The sequence below is a fragment of the Zingiber officinale genome, chromosome 6A (assembly GCF_018446385.1).
Source record: "Zingiber officinale cultivar Zhangliang chromosome 6A, Zo_v1.1, whole genome shotgun sequence".
NCBI lineage: Eukaryota > Viridiplantae > Streptophyta > Magnoliopsida > Zingiberales > Zingiberaceae > Zingiber > Zingiber officinale.
The window spans coordinates 14,366,731-14,385,871 of NC_055997.1; the positions used below are offsets into that span (position 1 = coordinate 14,366,731).

Sequence of the window (19,141 nt, forward strand, 5' to 3'; positions counted from 1 at the left end):
CAAATAAAATATCATTCCATAGGCACTTATCAATGGATAGCATCACACTTTGAAATGAAACCCAGGAAGTGAACCAGTCAACCTCCTGGGGCACAGTTAAAACCTAACTCAACATTCTTCACAAGATCCATTAAAATTATGAGACATGCTTACATATAGATAAATTTTTTGCATTAATTTAAAAAAAAATAAAATAAAGATCTCAGACTATTGGATGAGTATATTATGAATTGTATGTTTATAGAGCATGGTTCCACGACAAACCTTACCACTAAGGCATGATCACATTCTAAAACATGATAAATCCACAAAAACTTAGCAATATCATATCACACCTGAAGGTCACCAATAGCTTGATCCCCCAACATCCTCCCAATTTGGAAATTGTTCAAACAAATACTCGATTAACATGCCAAACTGCAGAAGAATAAAATAAATTTATTCAACAACAATTTACAAGAGGCGACAATAAGTATATAAAATATAAAGTTTAATTAATGAGTAATTAAAATATAAAATTAACAAAACTACATGGCATCCCTGATAGAACAACAATAGTCAATAATTAAAAGGTAGCGTCATACACAGAATCCACCTTATTCAAAGTTTATATAGACATACAATGCATTAAGTCAAGGTACCACCGTAACAGTTCTGGTTAAGTTGTTGTAATGGGAATCACGTTCCCAAGCGCCATGAAACTATGGCTCTCACTAAAATAATGACACTAAACTTACACCCTTTTCTGTATTATACTAATATAATACAACTTAATATGGAATATATCCTATATTAATATAATACACTATAGTAGATATCCATAGGTAATACTAAGTGTGCCACTTCAGAGGTGATATACCGATTGCATTTAGTTACTTGGTGGAAAGCATAATAAAACAAAATGCAAAGGAAATTTTCCAAGGATGCTTTGTATAAGGGCTGCAGAAGAGGTAGTAGGGGTGGCAATCCCTACTACAAGCAAAGGGAGGGGAGGAGAACAAGAGCTTATATGGTGGATTAGTGGACAAATAAATACTGTTTACCATTTATATTACCTTTTTTAACTTATCAAGCATAATCACATTACAAACTAGGATATCAAACAGGGGAATATATCGGATTTACATGTTAAAAAATTCCATGTCAACATGTATGTCAGTGATTGTAATTCATAACTTTATTTTGTCTGTAAAAGAACTGTTTCTCTTAAAAGTTTAAAAGCAATTTACCACGAGTTGTTTTACAAAACATAGTTGATCAGGCCCCTTTTTGTATGATGAGATACTTGCAAGAACTGCAGCAGTGTATAAATTGATCACGAGATACCAAAGGCAAAGCCAGGAGATAGAGAACTAGGTATCAAACTTAGAACATAAGACAGATAATGTATAAATGTTATGCGGGAAGTAACCAATCTCAGTACATTAGACTAATAGTCAAAAAAAAAAAAGATCTGACTTTTAAAGGAAACACAAAATAAAATAACAACAAGATTGATTCTTCAGTAACTTAATTTAGGAAGACCCTTACAGAAAAGACAAAAAGAACCACAAATGTTACCTGTGTACCCCAATCACCAACATGATTCCTTCGAAGGACTTCCACGTTTGAAAACTCCAACATGCGAGCTAAAGTGTCACCCATAATGGTGGATCTTAAGTGACCAACATGCATTTCCTTTGCAATATTAGGTGATGAGAAATCTACCACTGCCTTTCTAACTGAAAGTATTGGTGCCCATTGCTCAATCCCATTTACCAACATGTTTTGGATATGCTGTGTCATATTTAAATTTCTGCATAACAGATAGAAGAAAGAAAGATATGACTGAGGAAACAGATTAATGTTTCTTTACCTTAGATATCCACTTGTTTGAAAATTTTATATTCACAAATCCAGGTCTAGCAACAGAGGTAGATTCAATCATCTCAGATTCAGGAAGATTTTTGGCAATTGCCTGTATAAAATGTCATATCAAACTCGTTTTAGAGAAAAAAAAATGATACAAACCGCCATGAGTATCAGAACAATGTAATATGGCGGCACCTAATTGGCTGTGAATTTTTGACTTTGCAAACATTATGTAGGAATTGATGCTAATGGGAATTATGAGGTATCTGGCCAATAGAACTGGGTTTCTTGAACTGGGTTGTTTTCCCCTTCAATTGTGACCAAATTACCATTGCATTGTTGCTACATCAAGGTTTTTCTAGTCATTTTCATTCACCAAACAAAGAGCAAATAGTAAAGATGATAACTATAATTATGAAACAATAGAGAAATTAATCTTATAAATATCTAAATTAGAGGAGAATTGCAGTGGCAATAACAATTATACATTCTAACTAATAAGAACTCAAAATGCAATAGACTTGCATAGTCAGTTTATCAAGCACACAACAGAGAAACAAAGAGGCTTTGCTGAAATTTGGCCGAAGTGCTTTGCTGAAGAAGAATATAGTAAGAATTTCACCATTGATAATCACCGAACTTTGCTTGGCAAGCCGCAACAATGGGCTGGACTTCATTTGGGAATAACGATTCAAGGGATTCTTGTATGGTTGGGGAATCAATCAGTGTTACTTTCATGGAGGTAGGGTTCAAATTGAAATACCTTGAAAGCTTCAAATTTATTAGACCAAAACCTCCACTCACTACTTCCTTCCGTAAACCTAAGGAATCACAGAGGAGGCAGTGCTGTGGAGGAATTGTGGTGGAGACAAGCGATGGAGGCCGGCGGCGGCGGCGGCGACAAGGATGCGTGAACATGGGTGAGAGGAGCGGTGACGGCGAGAATGGGTTAGGGAGGAAAAAGGGTGAGGACAGAGATGATGAGCGTGGGGGAGAGGAGTGGCGACGGCAAGAGCAGGTTAGAGAGGAAAAAGGGAGAGGAGGTAGCGGCGCTTGAGCGTGGTGATTTGAGCGGCGACGGTGAAAGTTAGGGATTCTACACGAGAAGAAAGAATCGGCGCTTGAGGGAACAGTACGCTCGGGCAAAATCTATAACGCGGCTGTGGGAAAAAAATACACGTTATACATTAAATATGTGATATGATGACATTATTAAAATTTGTCACCATACATAACCTAAAATGATATTTTAATACTTAAAATAACCTCTTTTGATATATGTCATTATAAATTATTTATAATAACATTAAAAATTAAATGTCATAAAGAAAGTGTCATAATAGATCATATTTCTAATAGTAATAGTGTGTGTGATAAAATGATGAGAGAGAAAATATGATGAGAGAAAACAAGGAGAGAGAAGTGATATAAAAGAAAAAATAAATAAATATATTTTGATATTTGATATTAAGGAAGAAAATTTTAGTTTTAGGTCAAAGGTATTTTTGGAATAAGGAAATATTTTAATTGATGAAAATAGAGTAATGACTCATTGAAGGGAAGGTATATGGGAATGAGTTATTACCCAATTTCAAGGATTTATTCCCTTATTTGTATTCATATTCTTATAATCCAAACATTAACAATGACAATCAATAATTCTCATTCTCATTTCCCACTCCTATTCCCCTAAACCAAATGCTCCTTAGATATATGTGAAATCTAATAATATATACCGTACAAAAAACTTAAATATACAGATTTTATATCGATACCGTATAAAAATTTTAGTATACCGAAACTTTAGTATATCAATTTTTTAGGTATAAATTCAATACGATTTATACTCAAATTCTGATATCAGTACGATATATTGAATATCAAATTATTAAATTACATATTAATATCATATCGAAACTTTTTGGTTATAGTATATATCATGCCAAAATTTTTAATATACTGGATCTTCCATGAATTTTTAGTATTTCTTTCAAATTTATTTGTAAATTGTTTGAGCCTTCATCATACATACGATAATTATAAATAAATATTAACTAATTATTGTTGCATTAAATGAAATTGTTTAGAACAAACAAATTAAAAACATATAAGTATATATACATCTTCTAAAAGAAACAAGTATATATAAATTAAGTTAGAAATAGGTTGAGCAACAACAATCACAGGCTGAGGTTTATGTTTTGTGGATGTTCTCTGTCTTTGAGTATGCATTAATCAAAGGAGGTTTGAAGGTTGATGCTCAGTGAATGTTGGAAAGATTAAGCCTTCCTATTCCTGTAACTTGGTTGAGGTGCAATCACAGGAAGCTCTGTAGGTTGATGATGCTCTGTGAATGTTGAAGGGACCTTCTTGTTCATGATTGCTAGGTTTAGGTGCAATCACTGGAGGCTCTAGAGGTTGATGCTATATGGATGTTCTTTGTGGCTCCCATGGTTTCGTTTGGTCATAGAGTAGTCTTCTAAGAAGAATCTTGCCTTTTTTTTTAAAACTGACACATTCCGGATTTCTTGCCTCATTCGTATTAACAGCAACAATAACAGTACGCTCTGATTTTTGTTCTACAGAGGGAGTCATGACTTTTAAAATAAATATTGTCTATTCATATCTATTAGACATTAAAAACTAAAGATTATGATATATTTAAATAGCAGAAATGGACGGCCGGCTTAGATTTGGAAAATTTTTAACTCCATTTCCTCCCGTCAATATATTTCAATATATCCGAGCCATATTTTTAGAAAATTTAATTCAAGAATAATTTCTATCTCATCATATTTCTAATCCTCTCTCCGCTTTGTGACATTGACCTCTGTACTTATTATATCTCTTCCTGTTATTATAAAAGCAACCTCAGTATGAATAAGACTTGAAATAAGCAATAGATGATATTATTGGATTCCATGAAGCATCAAAAACTTACGAGATCTAAAATAGGTCAAATCGGACTTGTTGAGATCCATCAACGAGTTTCGATTAAAATTTATTGATCAACTTAGATAAGTATGATTGAAGCTATTTTAGATTTTATGGATTTTTAAGGTGATAAGGAGTCCAACCGTCAACGATGTCATCCATTATTTATTTTAGTTTCTCTAGAGATGTTACAATATTATGCTAACTTTCAATTAGAATGTAATCTTAGACTCCGAGAAATCAGACCCACATTGAGCCTGATCCTCCGAACATTCAGATCAAACACAACGTGGGTTTGATCCTTCGGGCTTGGTCTAATTCAGATCAAGCTCAACGTGAACCTAATTTTTCGGAGACAATATCACATTCTACCATTGGACTCCTTATAGTCTCAGAAATCCATATGATATGAAATGAGTTCAATCAAACCTATCTAAGTCTATTAATAGGTTTTGACCTATTTAGGTTCATTAGTGGATTTTGATCAAAATCTATTGATCGATTAAGACATGTATGATTGAATCCATTTTAGATCTCGTGGGTTTTTAAGAGTGCAAGGAATCCAACAATATCCTTCATTGTGTATTTCAGACCCCGTTCATGATGACATTGTGTAACAGTTGAAAGAGGTATGAGACCATCTCCAATCGGTGCCTTTTTACACCATTTTTGTGTAAAAGGGACACCGAATCTCCTCCAATGGAGATCCCAAAACTTGCACCAAAATGGTGCAAGTACGGATTTTTTAAATATAATATATTATAATATTAAATTTATATTTAAAATATTCTTAAATATTATAAATTAATATTATTTAATTTAATTGAATTTGTTATGTAAATTTTATATATTATAAATTTATATTAGTTATTAACTTAAATAATTAGTATTTAAAATATTTGTTATATTACTAAGATTATAAATATATTAAAATTTATAATATTGGTAATTTCATAACAAACACATAATTAAACATTTAAAATTTCAAAATACATAACATATAGTTTATCATATAATTTAAAGATGCCACAAACACTAAAGTAAACATACATTTAAATAACTACAATAACATTGTAATACTAAACAAATCAATGTTTAATATTCTGGAAAATCACCTCCTAATAAACCACCGAAATAATCAAAAAATTTCCTGGAATCATTCAAAGGATCTTGAGATCCTTGTCCTTCTTCTTGAGACGAATTGATCCTAGATCCTTCTCCTTGATGTGGAATTGATTAAGATTTTGGTTTTCAGTCCTCTTTTGTATAATTTTGACTTGTTCACCACGAATAAATTCACGCATTATCGGATCAACAATGATATTCAAATCTTTCAATAAAATTTTATTCTCTTCTTGTAACTAAAAACATAATATCATAAAAATTAGTTATCATATACAATAAAATTTTTAATTTTAATAGTAATTATTATCATAATAAAAATATCTAATAAATTAATATGTATGTTGAATAATAAATTATAAGATGGAAAATAGAATATTCTAAAGAATATTCCTTTTAGTATAGAAAATGGTGTGCATTAGTTGGAGTTGGAAAAAATTTTGGTGCTCAAATGACACCAATTGGTGTTGAAAGTGCACCAAAATAGATCTTGTGGTTGGAGATGATGATAAATACAGAACTTAATGTCACTCAGTGGAGAGAGAGGATGAGAGAGAATTAAATTTTTCAAAAAATATAACTCGGATGCATTAAAAATCAATATGTGAAAAGTTAATATCATCGTAAGAAATAGAAATGACAAGTCACCCAAACCAAATCAAGAGGTCATGTCTTTTGATATGCGCGATTTAAAAACTTTTCAATGGAAAAATACCTTTAACCCTCCTCTATTTTTTATCAAATAGTATTCCCCCTTGTATTTTAAAAATAACATTTAACCCCCATTCACCAAAGTTAAATGTGAAAAAAAAAATATATAGATGGCAATTATGTCTTTATCTTTTTTGATATTTTTTTGATAATTTTAAGAGAAAAAAATCATATTGAATGTATTGATAATTTATATCTACTTCTATGTCATTTGTTGATTTATTAATTAATTCTAGATGATTCAAGGCCATAATTGATATTTTCAACATTTACATGATTACTAATTTACTAATTAAAATAAATAAATTGTATGTAACATCTAACAATATATAAAGATTAATATTTAATTATACAAATAAAATAAAATTAAGTATTTTAAAATGTATATTTTTATCGTTCTAACTGCGTAGATTATATAAAACCTCACATCTCAATTAATCACTAACTTGACTATAAAAAAAAAAAAAAAAAAAAAAAAAAAAAAAAAAAAAACATCGATAATATCAACTGTTAACTCACAAACTTTTCTTTTCTTACGCAGGCAAATTATTCAATTAATTAATAATTAAAAAACTGGCCCGAAAACACATGTAATTTTTTTCATTTCAATTCAAAAAAAAAAATATATATATATATATATATAAAGGGATTAAAGGTTTTTTTTCCCCAATTTTCAAATGTTACGATGGACTCAAAAATATTCATTTATCGACACCACCCCAACTTCATCAGTTGTGCCCTAAATAAATTAAACCAAATTATTTGAAAAATACACCCTATATTTTACCACCATGGTATCTAATTCGCACATAGCAGCTACGTGTTTTGGCAGTAATGTTAAAATGATTATACTTCACAAAAAACAACACTTTTTCATAGAAAATTCAAGCACCACTTTAACTTTGTATTAGGCATATCTCAAACTACTCTTATGGATAACTATATCGATGTAGATAAAGAGTATTAATGAGAGGCATTTAGTTCATTCCTTCCCTTTGAAAATTTTGATTCTCTTCATTAGAAAGTTTAGATTTTTTTTCTTTTTTTTTACAAGATAAATTTCCAACAAATAAGCAACATAGAATAGAATGAATAGGACGACTTTGAATATGTCCAATATGCAAGAGGATATTAAACAGTCTTCAGAAACGTGAGATTATACTGAACAAATCCATGCAAATGGAAAACAAAAGGTCATATTTGAGCTCAGGGATGCAGAGAATGTACATCGAATCAGGTTTTATTCACAGAAGATATTTGGGATGGTTAGTCGGAACCGAAAGTGTTCTCCCCGCTGTAGGTCATATACAGGAAGCCATCCTCGTCCTTGTGTTCCTCATAAATCGCAGACATCATGGCAGCTAAAATGAAAAAATATCACCACTTTCTGATGAGAAAATGTTTTCGAGCTTATAAATGTGTAACTTCATTGATAGAATCTCACCGGTGGGTGGTAGTGCATTCTTAACGAAGATGAAGATTGCCTTCTCGGCGCTCAGCTTAATTCTCTTGCGAACCACATAAACAAATTGTCCCACGGTGAGATCAGCAGGAACCAAGTACCTGCATCAAATTATACACCAGATTGAAAATCTAGGAAAAACATTCATCGGTTGAAATGGAAATGGACTGGATCAACAAATCTGGACAAATTGATGTAAGTATCAAACTAACTCAACTTCAACATCAACAACTTGAAGGGAAAAAAAACTTGCTAGGGATGTCTGCATTGTGAATAAAGGGTGAGAAGTTACTGCCCCTAGTGCTTACTGGATACCATCAGCAGCAGCAAATCAAACCAAGTTAGTCCAAACTTCCCGGCATAGCCTAAGTGAAAACTTTGCACATGCTATATCCCTAGAAATGTGCATATCAAGTAAAATTTTTTTGCTAAATTATTTATAAAGTCTCACTTTCATTTCCCTCTATTCCTTGTATATTCAACTCTAATCAATTCAACTCATATGTATGATCTCAGTCAATTTTCTCTCATTTGCTCATCGAATGCAACTATTGTAACTATTTACCAAATAATAACATTTGTTTGGTTTACTCTTTCTAATAATCTCAAATATTCAATTTAAACTTCTCAGATTTGCTATACTATTATTTGTACCATTGTTTCCTGACTGCCAAAACCATTGGGAAAAACCCAGTATATATTACACTCATAAAATTCCTCGTCGCCTATTCTCCGGGTCTAGCAAAACAACTCCATTACTCCAACTGTCCAATCAAACATGTACCAAGCTTAATAACTAGGAATATATCTTAATTGGCATTGCTGGGATTGAAACTAATATTCCAATACCATGTTGAATTTGTTTTGTTGAAGAATCATCCAACAGTTTATTCAGTTTTAGCATGGGTTGTTCTTTGTAACCCAATGATTAAAATAATAAAAGAAATACAGCATATAAGAATAGCCTGATTTTTGTTGGATTTTATCATTGAGGTACTAATGATGACCAAATTTGGGATTGATATAATAATTTCTTTGATCAGATATACAAAGAACAAATATACAAAATTCTATAAGTTGTTTAAAATTAGCAATCAACAATTTATGAGTACCTACAATTCAACAGAACCAAAATATGCTTCAACAAATGATTAAAAAAAAATGCATTTAGGTAAGAGACCAACTTCTTCTTGTCAATGTCTGGAATGTCACTTCTTTCAGCCTTCTCCACGATCACCTACATATAAAACAAAATGAAACAATGTATATAGAGTAATATTTTGTGAATAACCTCATGACATCACTTACTGGAATTCTATCAGGATATTTCTCACTGATACGAACAGCCTCAGCTTGCCTCCTTTCTGCAATGCAGAGGTTTTTTAGTGGAATAAAGATTAAGCAAATTAGAAAGTGGTAGCATCAACTTTAAATCATTACATGAAAATTATACTAGATGTTTGATAAGGGATGTTTGATAGGATGAGATGAATCTAATCCCTCCATTGAACTAGATGCAAGGTTATAGCATTAGTGATATCCAAATAAATAAAATAATTCTAATTAAATGGACTAATGTTCCATCTGATCTCCCTATACCACTTCCATCTTTTATTTTAATAGACTAACTCTTTTAATTATAGAATCTATTTATCGCTTTTGACCATATTTATATCATCTCAATGTATTTTGCTTATTTTTATCATCTGTTGAAGCTACAACTTGATATTCTCAAACACTGGTAATTTTTATTTCTAAATATCTTCACATATTCAACATAGATTCTCATCTCCACTACTTCGTTTTATTTCCAAATAGCCCAACACTTTGATCAATAAATAATTCTTTTTATTTTAGCCTAGAGGGCACAGGATGATGTAATCATGTTATATATACCACTTAAAATGTGAAAATGAGATTGCTTACTGAGAATACTACTGAACACATTATAAGTAGTCATCTTAACGTAGGTCGTTCATAAAACCTGTCTCTAGAGTTTAGAAAGAATAGTTTATACATTCTTATTAAGAGGAATGTTACAAATCAGCAACGAAACCCTCAACTTCAACGAAATCACAAAAGTCTATTAAGCATCGGTAATGATTATCGATTAACTAGTGATACAATTTGCTTTCCTGTGATTATTTTGAACAAACAAGGACAAATAATATAGACAAATGGATCCGATTTCCACAGCTCATCTGAGTTCGCATTCATGGAACTCCTCTTCCCCAACATATTTTTTTTTAAAAAAAAACATTTTAATATAACCAACTCGAGCCCTCAAAAACAATTATAACCAGTCAAAAATAATCAAATTCATTCCACAACCCTCATCAAATCAGCGTCTATGTTCCATAAAAAATCAGGGGAAAAACACAAACCGAAAGGATGTTCCATCCTGAATGAACTCTTCTCCATCAATCCCTGTCTCCTGCAATCGCCTCAAAAAAAAAACAAGGGGCCATGTCAATCTCCAAATGAAAAAAAAAAATAAAAAAAATACGATCGTCCTATCATCATTTGTTCTTCAATTGAAATAAAACCAGACGAGTTGAAAAAACAAAGATCTCACGTACAAAGCACAACGTGAAGGAGGCGGAGGTCTTCGAATCGCTCGATCAGAAGGCTGGGCGAGGGATTTGGGGGAATTGAAGACTCGAGGGTTTCGCGAACCGTTCGCCTTTATTGCTCACGGGCGGCGCAAGAAGCGATAAAGGGGAGGATTGCGTGAAGCAATTTACCAGCGTAACTTACCTTACCCGTTGTTTATTACCGGGCCCGCGGCAATGGATCACTCACGAGTATGGTAAACCAGCGAGTAAAATCGTGAGAGAGAATTCAGTCGTCAACTCCAAAACATACCTGCCTTCCAACTGGGCGATCCAGCAGGACCCGCATTGGCTTGGGACGGTTAATTTATCCAGCAAAGACATGAAAGAGAAGGTAGGTAAATTCTGGGGTACAAACGTTTTGAGTAACCAGTCCTTGTTTCCTGATTCTGGCCAATTAATAATTTTTTCTTAAAATAATTATTAAAAAAAAGGGAAATTAAAGTGTGGATTTGTGAGTCATTCTCCAGTACTAGAAGGGCTGTTGATGTCAAAGGAGATGAGATCAGAAAATTTGCAGCCATCGAGTGGAAGATGATGATGATAATGATGACGATGAAGGCGATGATGCTTTATTTTCAGAGAGCATAAAGCGGAAGAGAACAATGTGAGGAGTGATGGAATCCATTGATCGCCCGTCCCCCTCTTGCTGTTGGAGACCACCATTGCCATTTGGATTTGAGCTGCACGGTACAATTCCTGCTCCTCTCCTTTCTGCCCATTTCTTTTTCTTTTTTCATTTGAGAATTGTTTTTGGTAGAAAAAAAATCTTCAATTTTGTGTTCCTCTCCGTCTTTCTCCCTCCTTTATTTGATCTACCCATCGCCATTGCTCAATTCTTACGAGAAAAACCCTAAACAGTGATGTTTTTTTTTCCTCTGAACAAAACTGCCGAGGTGGGAAGAGGAGGTGGAATCCACGAATTCGCAAGCCGCTACGAAGGCTCGATGGGATTCCCTCTACTCCATCAAATGGCCGTTAATGGAAGCTGATTCCGCCTATAGTGCACTGCAGTAGGCCCAGCAGCCATGGCGGATTCCCCCACCCAGGCTCTGGATGCGGATTCCTCGCCCTTCCCCGACTCCTTTTATACTCCTTCCGCCTCCCTCCCGGAAGCTTGTGCATCATTTCCCTGCCACCAGCCGGATTGGTACTTGCCCTTGCTTCTATTCCCTTTTCTGTTTCAGATTGTGCCTCGCGCATAGTATTATATGATTTCTGCCCTAAAACCAGATCTTTGGTCGTGTTTTATGTGCAAAACATGATATCGTACAATAATAAATGGTCATAGACTACTGGAGTAATTGTCATTTAGGTGAACTTTGATCATTGAATGTATGAAACCATGGTCATATAATGCCGTGGCTCCTGCTCACACTCAATGGTATTTTTTCCTAATCCTCATGTGAAGCATGAAATTTTTCATTGCGTTTCACCTGATAACACAATTCTGGTTAGTCTCCTCCAAGCTTTTGACATTTAGCTAGGCTTTTGTGTCAGGAACAGGTGTCATTTCTTTCTTTCTGTTATGCATTCCTGTCAAAAATCAACACATGTGTAACCACTGGCTTGTATTTTACTCTATCTGTGTTTCGTGCTTGGAGTGACTAAGCATCTTTCGTATTCCCTATTCAGACTTGGTTGCACGCCAGTGTTTTGTTCCGGGAAGGTAGACACTGGGAGTGGAAATTTCCAACAGGTGTGCTTTGTAAAGGTTCTGGTGAGGACCCAACCATTGACATTAGAGGAAGGAGATGGCTGTATAAATGTTGGGTTGTTGGTTTCATTCATTCATATTCTTTTTGTTATTGAAGTGACAGGTTTTGGGGGAAAATGAACGCATTAGTTGCAACAAGCAGAAATTTCAAACAGGCTGCTAAGCTGCTGGGGTTGGACTCTAAGCTCGAAAAGAGTTTACTAATTCCATTTAGAGAGATCAAGGTAAACTAGCTAAGCACACTTCAAAAGCTCTGCAAAATATGATGCCATGTGTTAAAAGAAAAAAAATCTTAGTTGGCTTATCCATCTTAGTCAACCTGAAAAGAAATAAGTTTGCAATGTGAGTTGTTGATTGATAATCACGCACCTCACAATTTATTTGACAACTATTTGTTTAACAGTGGGCTGCCATATTATTTTGACATTGTATGTTTTTTCTGCAGGTTGAATGTACAATTCCAAAAGATGATGGTACTCTGGCATCTTTTGTGGGTTTTAGGGTGCAACATGATAATGCCAGAGGTCCTATGAAGGGAGGAATCAGATTTCATCATGAGGTGGGTATGCATATTAATTAGGTTACCTTCTAGTTGGCAGGTCTTCTTGACAAATCATTTTACTTCGCATGGTGTCTGCCTTAGCTAAATGTCTCTGGAAACAAACATGATCATAGTTTGTTCATGTCTGCCAACAGTTATGCTACTACTATGCACAACATCTTACAACAAAAATTTATGATAAGAAACTTCCTTTATGTCGATTTCCTCAACTTCTTTTTGGTTATAAAAAAGTCAGGCCACCTATTTCTTTTTATCTCATAAGAACTTTGATTGGCCAAAAACAGTGCAGAATTTATTTTTTTTTCTAATAGAATTCCTGTCAAATGAGTTAAATCCAAGGTGGTTGATAATTGTATATGAGTTCGAGATCTTTTAAAAGTCTCTAGATTGCATTTTCATTCATACAGTGCTGATCAGATATCAAAGTAATGTGTTAAAAACCATAGTAAAAGACATTAAATGAGTGAATTCTAAATGTTGGATATGATATGTTTTAGGTTGACCCAGATGAAGTGAATGCCTTGGCACAATTAATGACTTGGAAAACAGCTGTAGCAAATATACCATATGGAGGTGCAAAAGGTGGAATTGGTTGCAGTCCTGGAGAACTTAGTGTCTCTGAGCTCGAGCGACTTACTAGAGTTTTCACACAGAAAATACATGATCTAATTGGCATTCACACTGATGTCCCAGCACCTGATATGGGAACTAACCCACAGGTTAATTGTCTCTACTTTTCCTTATAACTTTTCTGATGTTTGCTGAGCAAATATTGCTTTCGATGTGCTTCTCGATCGATTGATCCAACTACTTTCCTGCAAATACCACAGACAATGGCTTGGATACTGGATGAGTACTCAAAGTTTCATGGCTACTCACCGGCTGTTGTTACTGGAAAACCCATTGTAAGTGCACTCTGATGAATCCATCAAAGATCGCTGAATTTTTTATTTTTATTGTTGAAAATGTCTGTCTAGGTTTTCTTTTGTCTGAACCAAACTGATATATGGATTCTGTTATATCAAATTTGAACCAACCTTGATCAAATTTAATAAATTATGTAATTGACTCAGATTAATGATCTGATCTGATCTGATTTTGATCACAAATTTCATTCTCTATGGATAGCAGCAATTTATTTCATACATTTCAGCTGCTAAATGATAAATTGTTTTTGAAGGATCTTGGTGGATCGCTTGGTAGAGATGCTGCTACTGGAAGGGGAGTCCTGTTTGCAACAGAAAGCCTCCTTGCTGACTATGGAAAATCCATCAAAGATCAGCGTTTTATAATACAGGTGAAGCTACCAAACTTTGTCGTTGCTCATGAGATATAAAATCTGAGCTATTGATCAACTGAAAAATCATTTACAAAACTAAAACAATGCTATTTTTACAGATTGAGAATCTCATAGGATTATAATATATATGGGAGTTAAAGACATTTGCTCCTATACTGCCATTGTAGCAGCTGAGATGGAAGAACATCCATTGAATGAAAAATGGTTACATACAATGAGTAGAGGAATATTTACCATTTTATACTATAACCCCTTTTCATCCCTTGTGTTGATTTGAGTTCCCTTGAGATGCTCTATTTTTGCATGCTGTTAAGTATCCCCTAAAAGAACTACATTACGGATTCTATTTCAAATTTTGTATACCCAAACTGTGTGATAATCAAAACTCAGTCTTACCAATTTTCACAATGGGGGCTTTTCGACGGAAACTTACATTAATGATAATAACATGTTTCTTTTAATGTTCAGGGCTTTGGTAATGTTGGTTCTTGGGCTGCTCAACTGATTAGTGAAGCTGGTGGTAAGGTGATTGCTGTTAGCGATGTCACAGGAGCCATAAAGAATCCTAAAGGTATTGACATCGAAAAACTACTCCAACACTCGGCAGAGAATCATGGAATCAAAGGTTTTAATGGTGGAGAATCAATTAATCCAAGTTCCTTGCTTACGGAAGACTGCGACGTTCTTATCCCAGCAGCACTTGGAGGTGTTATAAACAGGTTATTTCATTCATGATTTTTGTATTTGTGTCTTTTTGGGAAATAAAAAATAGAATTTCTATAGCCTACTTGTAGTCATTTTTCCAAACATGACACAACTAAATCAAAGAAACAAAGTATATAGTTGCTTGCTAGTTGAGCTTATTATTATACTGAATTATCTGAGACCATTTTTTCTTCTTCCACTCTAAAGGGAAAATGCTAATGACATAAAGGCCAAATTCATTATTGAAGCAGCAAATCATCCAAGTGATCCTGAGGCTGATGAGGTGATACATAAGTTTTAGGCATGATTGATTCAAGCACTTGATCATCACTAAGCGGACTCTTATAGATTATAATTCCTCCCTACATTTTCAGATCTTATCTAAGAAAGGTGTTGTCATTCTTCCTGACATATATGCAAACTCTGGTGGTGTTACTGTGAGCTATTTTGAGTGGGTTCAGGTTAGTTGTTACTGCTTGCCCCTTATTACTTTTCTAGTTTGTGGATAGACTAACTCTAGTTCACCAAGTGCGAGTTGTTTAATTTTTCTAGAGAATGTGAAGTAGATCTTTCTTGAACTCAGTATCAACTTTGTTAAAAGATTATATATGAATAGAGTTATAACTTGGCACATGCAACATATAACAAAATGAACAGCATTAAACTTTGAATCTTGACTTTTTCATTCAACAAATTGAAGATTAATATTTCCTTCATTGGACTCAGAACATCCAAGGATTCATGTGGGATGAAGACAAGGTCAATGCTGAGCTGAAAACATACATGAATAGAAGCTTCAAAGGCATGAAGGAGATGTGCAAGACACACAACTGTGACCTCCGCATGGGGGCTTTTACTCTTGGAGTCAACCGAGTCGCACGGGCAACTGTTCTCCGAGGATGGGAGGCTTAATTCTAATACCTTTTCCTGATTACATTGTCACAGCAAGACAATAACTACAGGGAGTTTGAACCTTGTTATCATCAAATCTTATTATGGTTTGATGCTTGTCTGTGTCTGGATTTGGATGACCATCAAGTGATTTTGATGGCCCTTATTACACTAAATGAATGTGTGTACTAAACTGGTTTTAACAGGTTTGTTTTAATGGAAGACTACTTATGAAGAAATAACTTGATCAAGTGAATCAGTGCACTTGCTACTAATCTTTGAAACATGGTAACACTGTGACTATATCTAAAGCTTAGCAATTTGAGGTCAAGGAAGAATCAATTTGAACAAGAAGAATTATTAGACAATTTGAGGTCAAGGAAGAATCAAACTCCTTTTAAACCAGAGATCTTTGAATTGGCTGAAGAAGGTATACATTATATAGTATTAAAAAAAGGATCCAGTTATTACAAGGTATTCTTTCTATGCTCAGAATCATGAGAGCCAGAAATAGGCTTTTCCTCAAAAAAAATTTAAGAACAGAATTATACAATTGAAGGACCAGAGACTAAAGATTTCTATTTTTTGTTGAATCCAAAGATAGACTTGATAGCATTTATGGCACTCTCATTGATGAAGGACTCATCAAATTTCTTCAATAGAGGCTCAAATTCTTCTGAAGCTCGTGCCTGAGCAAGGTCAGGATCATTGCGAATAGTCTGTAGTATTTCCAAGATCATGTCAATATTCACACATTGTTATGGAATCTATTATTTATCATGTAACTAGCATTTAATCCTTTTCATATTTTTGTTGGGCATACCAATGATACATCAAAATGAACAAGATATGCAAGTACATGAGTCTAATTACCTTGAAATCCTCATATCCTGCTTTCATTGCATCTTCTAAAGCAGAGAGCGCAGCTTGTACCTGCATCCAGACATTTAGTCAGCCTTCTCTGATTTTTGTGTGAATTTTGAAGCAAATGAAATTAGTTTCACCTACCTGATTAAGCTTGGAATAACAACATGCTACATTGTAACTTGCCACTGAAATCTCATCTGGTTCAGGTCTTGAGCCTAGTATAGATTCAAACTTTTCCAAAGCATCTTCGTATTTCCCGCTCCTTGTATGAATCAAGAAATTTGCCATTATTTCAATGAGAAACAAAATGACAAATGTTTCTTTCTTGAGCATAGTTGGTTTAGCATTGGTATTCAGTAACTTTCGAGCTGTCATTTGAATAAAGCTTTAATCACGCATTCATCAACAAAACAATCATCCAATTTTACCTATAAAGCTTTAATCCTTCGCGAAGATCATTTTGCCTTTGTTCTTTCTGTTGCTGCTTGCGCAAGTAGTTTTGCATCTGGGTGAAAAAAAATGAAAATTATATATGCAACAGAACCTAATTGCCTATATGATGCAAACAGTTCAAGAATGGCAGTATTTGAGGCACTTATGACCTACTCATACACCATTTTTGCCAGTGTTTTCATATTTAATAGCTACTTGTAATCTAGTACAATCACCCTATAGTTCAAACTTTCAGTAATTTGGGGTGTCAATTGCCAAAATCTAGCAGTTCAACTTGTTTGAGTTTCTTCATCTAAATAGTCAAGATTCAGTTAATGGTGTAACAGTGTCAATGTGCGTATTTGAAAGATAAGTTACAGCAAAGGAAGAGTAGAACAATATGGAGTTACTTAAAGTTTAGGAGTTTAACCATGATACTCACTTGGATTTCCCTCACTCGGTCACTGACGACACCAGAGTTCCTCTCGGCTCGTATAATTTCTTTCTCAGTTAAGTCAGCAGCACCAGGTAACTCTCCTGAGGCATTAAGAGAACAATGCTTGATAGATTCAACAAATAAACACTAGCTACTTACCATGTGTAACATCTATCTTATCTAGTCCTCTTCTGAACATTTTTTTGAATGATATATGTTTATCCTAAAATTACTTCATTTTATGATCTACATCTCTATTCTCAAAGGCCACCAATGCAAATGATGCAGCAATTAAACAACGCCAACCTCTACTATTGCATCAATTCATTGTCAGTTGTCAGAAACCGATTTATCACAAATAGCAATTGGCAAGTGACTCAAAGAATTAACAAAATCCAAGCTTTCCATGGATAAGAAATGGAAGGGGAACTCACCATATCTCTTTTCCATTTTCATGAGCAAAGGACCAATTCTTTGACGAATTGTATACATTGTTCTACCATACTCAGCAGCTGGCCAAATTTCTGTTCCAAAAACAGCACTGCACCAATTTTTAAGCATCTACTCCTGAGTTTTCCCCAAATCGAATAGGTGCTTAGAAGATTAGCGAGGCAAAAATAAGGCAAAACCTTGTAGCGATCACTTTATCTCCGACGGTGAACTTGCCCGACCTGTCGGCGTTGCTACCGGGCGCGATCGCGTCGATGTAGGTCCCCCTGTCGCTGCCTTTCATGAACTTGAGCCCGTACGGCTTCTCCAGCTCCACCTCGTACCGGTCGCCCTCCTCCGCGGCCTTCGATTTCGGCGGCTGCGACTCCTCCGTTGCGGAAGAAGAGGAGGAAGGTGAAGCCCTAGGGGCACGGATCGAGCGCTTCGAGAGTAAGGGCTTGTGAGAGGTGCGACTGGGGAGACACTGGAGGGCGAATCGCCGGCTGGGATGCGGAGTGGAGAGGGAGGGGGAGGAGCAGAGAAAGGGATTTGCAGCAGGAGCAACGATGGCCATGGTGGGATTCTGCTACGCGCTCCGTGCTGCTCTGCTCTGCTCTGCTCGATCGGTAGAGGAAGAGATGAGGAGGGTTCTGTGGCTCATGTTTGCTGTTCTAGCGTTCAGTTTCTTCTATCAATCCCATTCCTGAAAACGTCGATATGATTTTTTTTTGTTATAAAACAGATAATTCATATTCATGCGGTGTTTAATTAATCTGCATATTTATTTTATTACTTGTATAGAATTATAAAACAACTGAAATTTTAATAGCTATAAAATTATGATTTTCTATATTATTATTTCTCTATTTGTCAAGATTATTATTCTTCAATTTTACTACATTTTTTATTTTAAATTATAATATTTTTTATTACGACATATGTATTTTTATCATTATTATAACTAAGTAAATTCCTCATTATTTATCTTCGCTAGATTTTGTAACTCTTTTTAATATTTTAATTATGCATTTGGACATAGCACACTTATTTATCTTCACCCAAAATTACAATTTAAAATTAATCTTGATTATGATTTTACGTACAGAAATT

General features: G+C 34.4%; 4 protein-coding genes across 8 annotated transcripts; 1 reads left to right on the forward strand and 3 right to left on the reverse strand.

The window, feature by feature from the left end:
* Window positions 1–342: 342 nt before the first annotated feature.
* On the reverse strand, window positions 343–2,016 carry LOC121994626 (arginine--tRNA ligase, cytoplasmic-like). The gene is made up of 4 exons (XM_042548597.1): window positions 2,011–2,016; window positions 1,856–1,957; window positions 1,561–1,776; window positions 343–417 (listed from the first exon to the last, which is right to left on the reverse strand). Exons 1-4 carry the CDS (start codon window positions 2,014–2,016, stop codon window positions 343–345), a joined length of 399 nt encoding a protein of 132 aa, XP_042404531.1.
* Window positions 2,017–7,697: 5,681 nt separating this feature from the next.
* Window positions 7,698–10,817, reverse strand: LOC121995900 (autophagy-related protein 8C-like). Of its 2 annotated transcripts, none has more exons than XM_042549674.1 (6): window positions 10,660–10,817; window positions 10,465–10,514; window positions 9,389–9,444; window positions 9,265–9,317; window positions 8,063–8,181; window positions 7,698–7,979 (listed from the first exon to the last, which is right to left on the reverse strand). In XM_042549674.1, the coding sequence occupies exons 2-6, from the start codon at window positions 10,499–10,501 to the stop codon at window positions 7,885–7,887; spliced, it is 360 nt and encodes a 119-aa protein (XP_042405608.1). In that variant the 5' UTR covers window positions 10,502–10,514; window positions 10,660–10,817; the 3' UTR covers window positions 7,698–7,884. The 2 variants fall into 2 exon arrangements, with proteins under 2 accessions (XP_042405608.1, XP_042405609.1); XM_042549675.1 differs by having other exon boundaries at window positions 10,465–10,524; window positions 10,660–10,810.
* Window positions 10,818–11,169: 352 nt separating this feature from the next.
* Window positions 11,170–16,106, forward strand: LOC121995897 (glutamate dehydrogenase 1, mitochondrial). 4 transcript variants are annotated; one of them, XM_042549670.1, is made up of 12 exons: window positions 11,170–11,382; window positions 11,554–11,842; window positions 12,328–12,412; window positions 12,507–12,633; window positions 12,855–12,968; window positions 13,469–13,690; window positions 13,802–13,876; window positions 14,152–14,268; window positions 14,740–14,990; window positions 15,184–15,259; window positions 15,351–15,437; window positions 15,703–16,106. In XM_042549670.1, exons 4-12 carry the CDS (start codon window positions 12,526–12,528, stop codon window positions 15,886–15,888), a joined length of 1,236 nt encoding a protein of 411 aa, XP_042405604.1. In that variant the 5' UTR covers window positions 11,170–11,382; window positions 11,554–11,842; window positions 12,328–12,412; window positions 12,507–12,525; the 3' UTR covers window positions 15,889–16,106. The 4 variants fall into 4 exon arrangements, with proteins under 4 accessions (XP_042405604.1, XP_042405603.1, XP_042405606.1 ...); XM_042549669.1 differs by lacking the exon at window positions 11,554–11,842; XM_042549672.1 differs by lacking the exon at window positions 11,554–11,842 and having other exon boundaries at window positions 12,513–12,633.
* A 153-nt stretch (window positions 16,107–16,259) lies between these two features.
* Window positions 16,260–18,736, reverse strand: LOC121995898 (protein MET1, chloroplastic-like). Its single transcript, XM_042549673.1, has 7 exons — window positions 18,232–18,736; window positions 18,037–18,143; window positions 17,609–17,703; window positions 17,163–17,239; window positions 16,876–16,996; window positions 16,741–16,800; window positions 16,260–16,586 (listed from the first exon to the last, which is right to left on the reverse strand). Exons 1-7 carry the CDS (start codon window positions 18,603–18,605, stop codon window positions 16,446–16,448), a joined length of 975 nt encoding a protein of 324 aa, XP_042405607.1. The 5' UTR covers window positions 18,606–18,736; the 3' UTR covers window positions 16,260–16,445.
* Window positions 18,737–19,141: the final 405 nt, after the last annotated feature.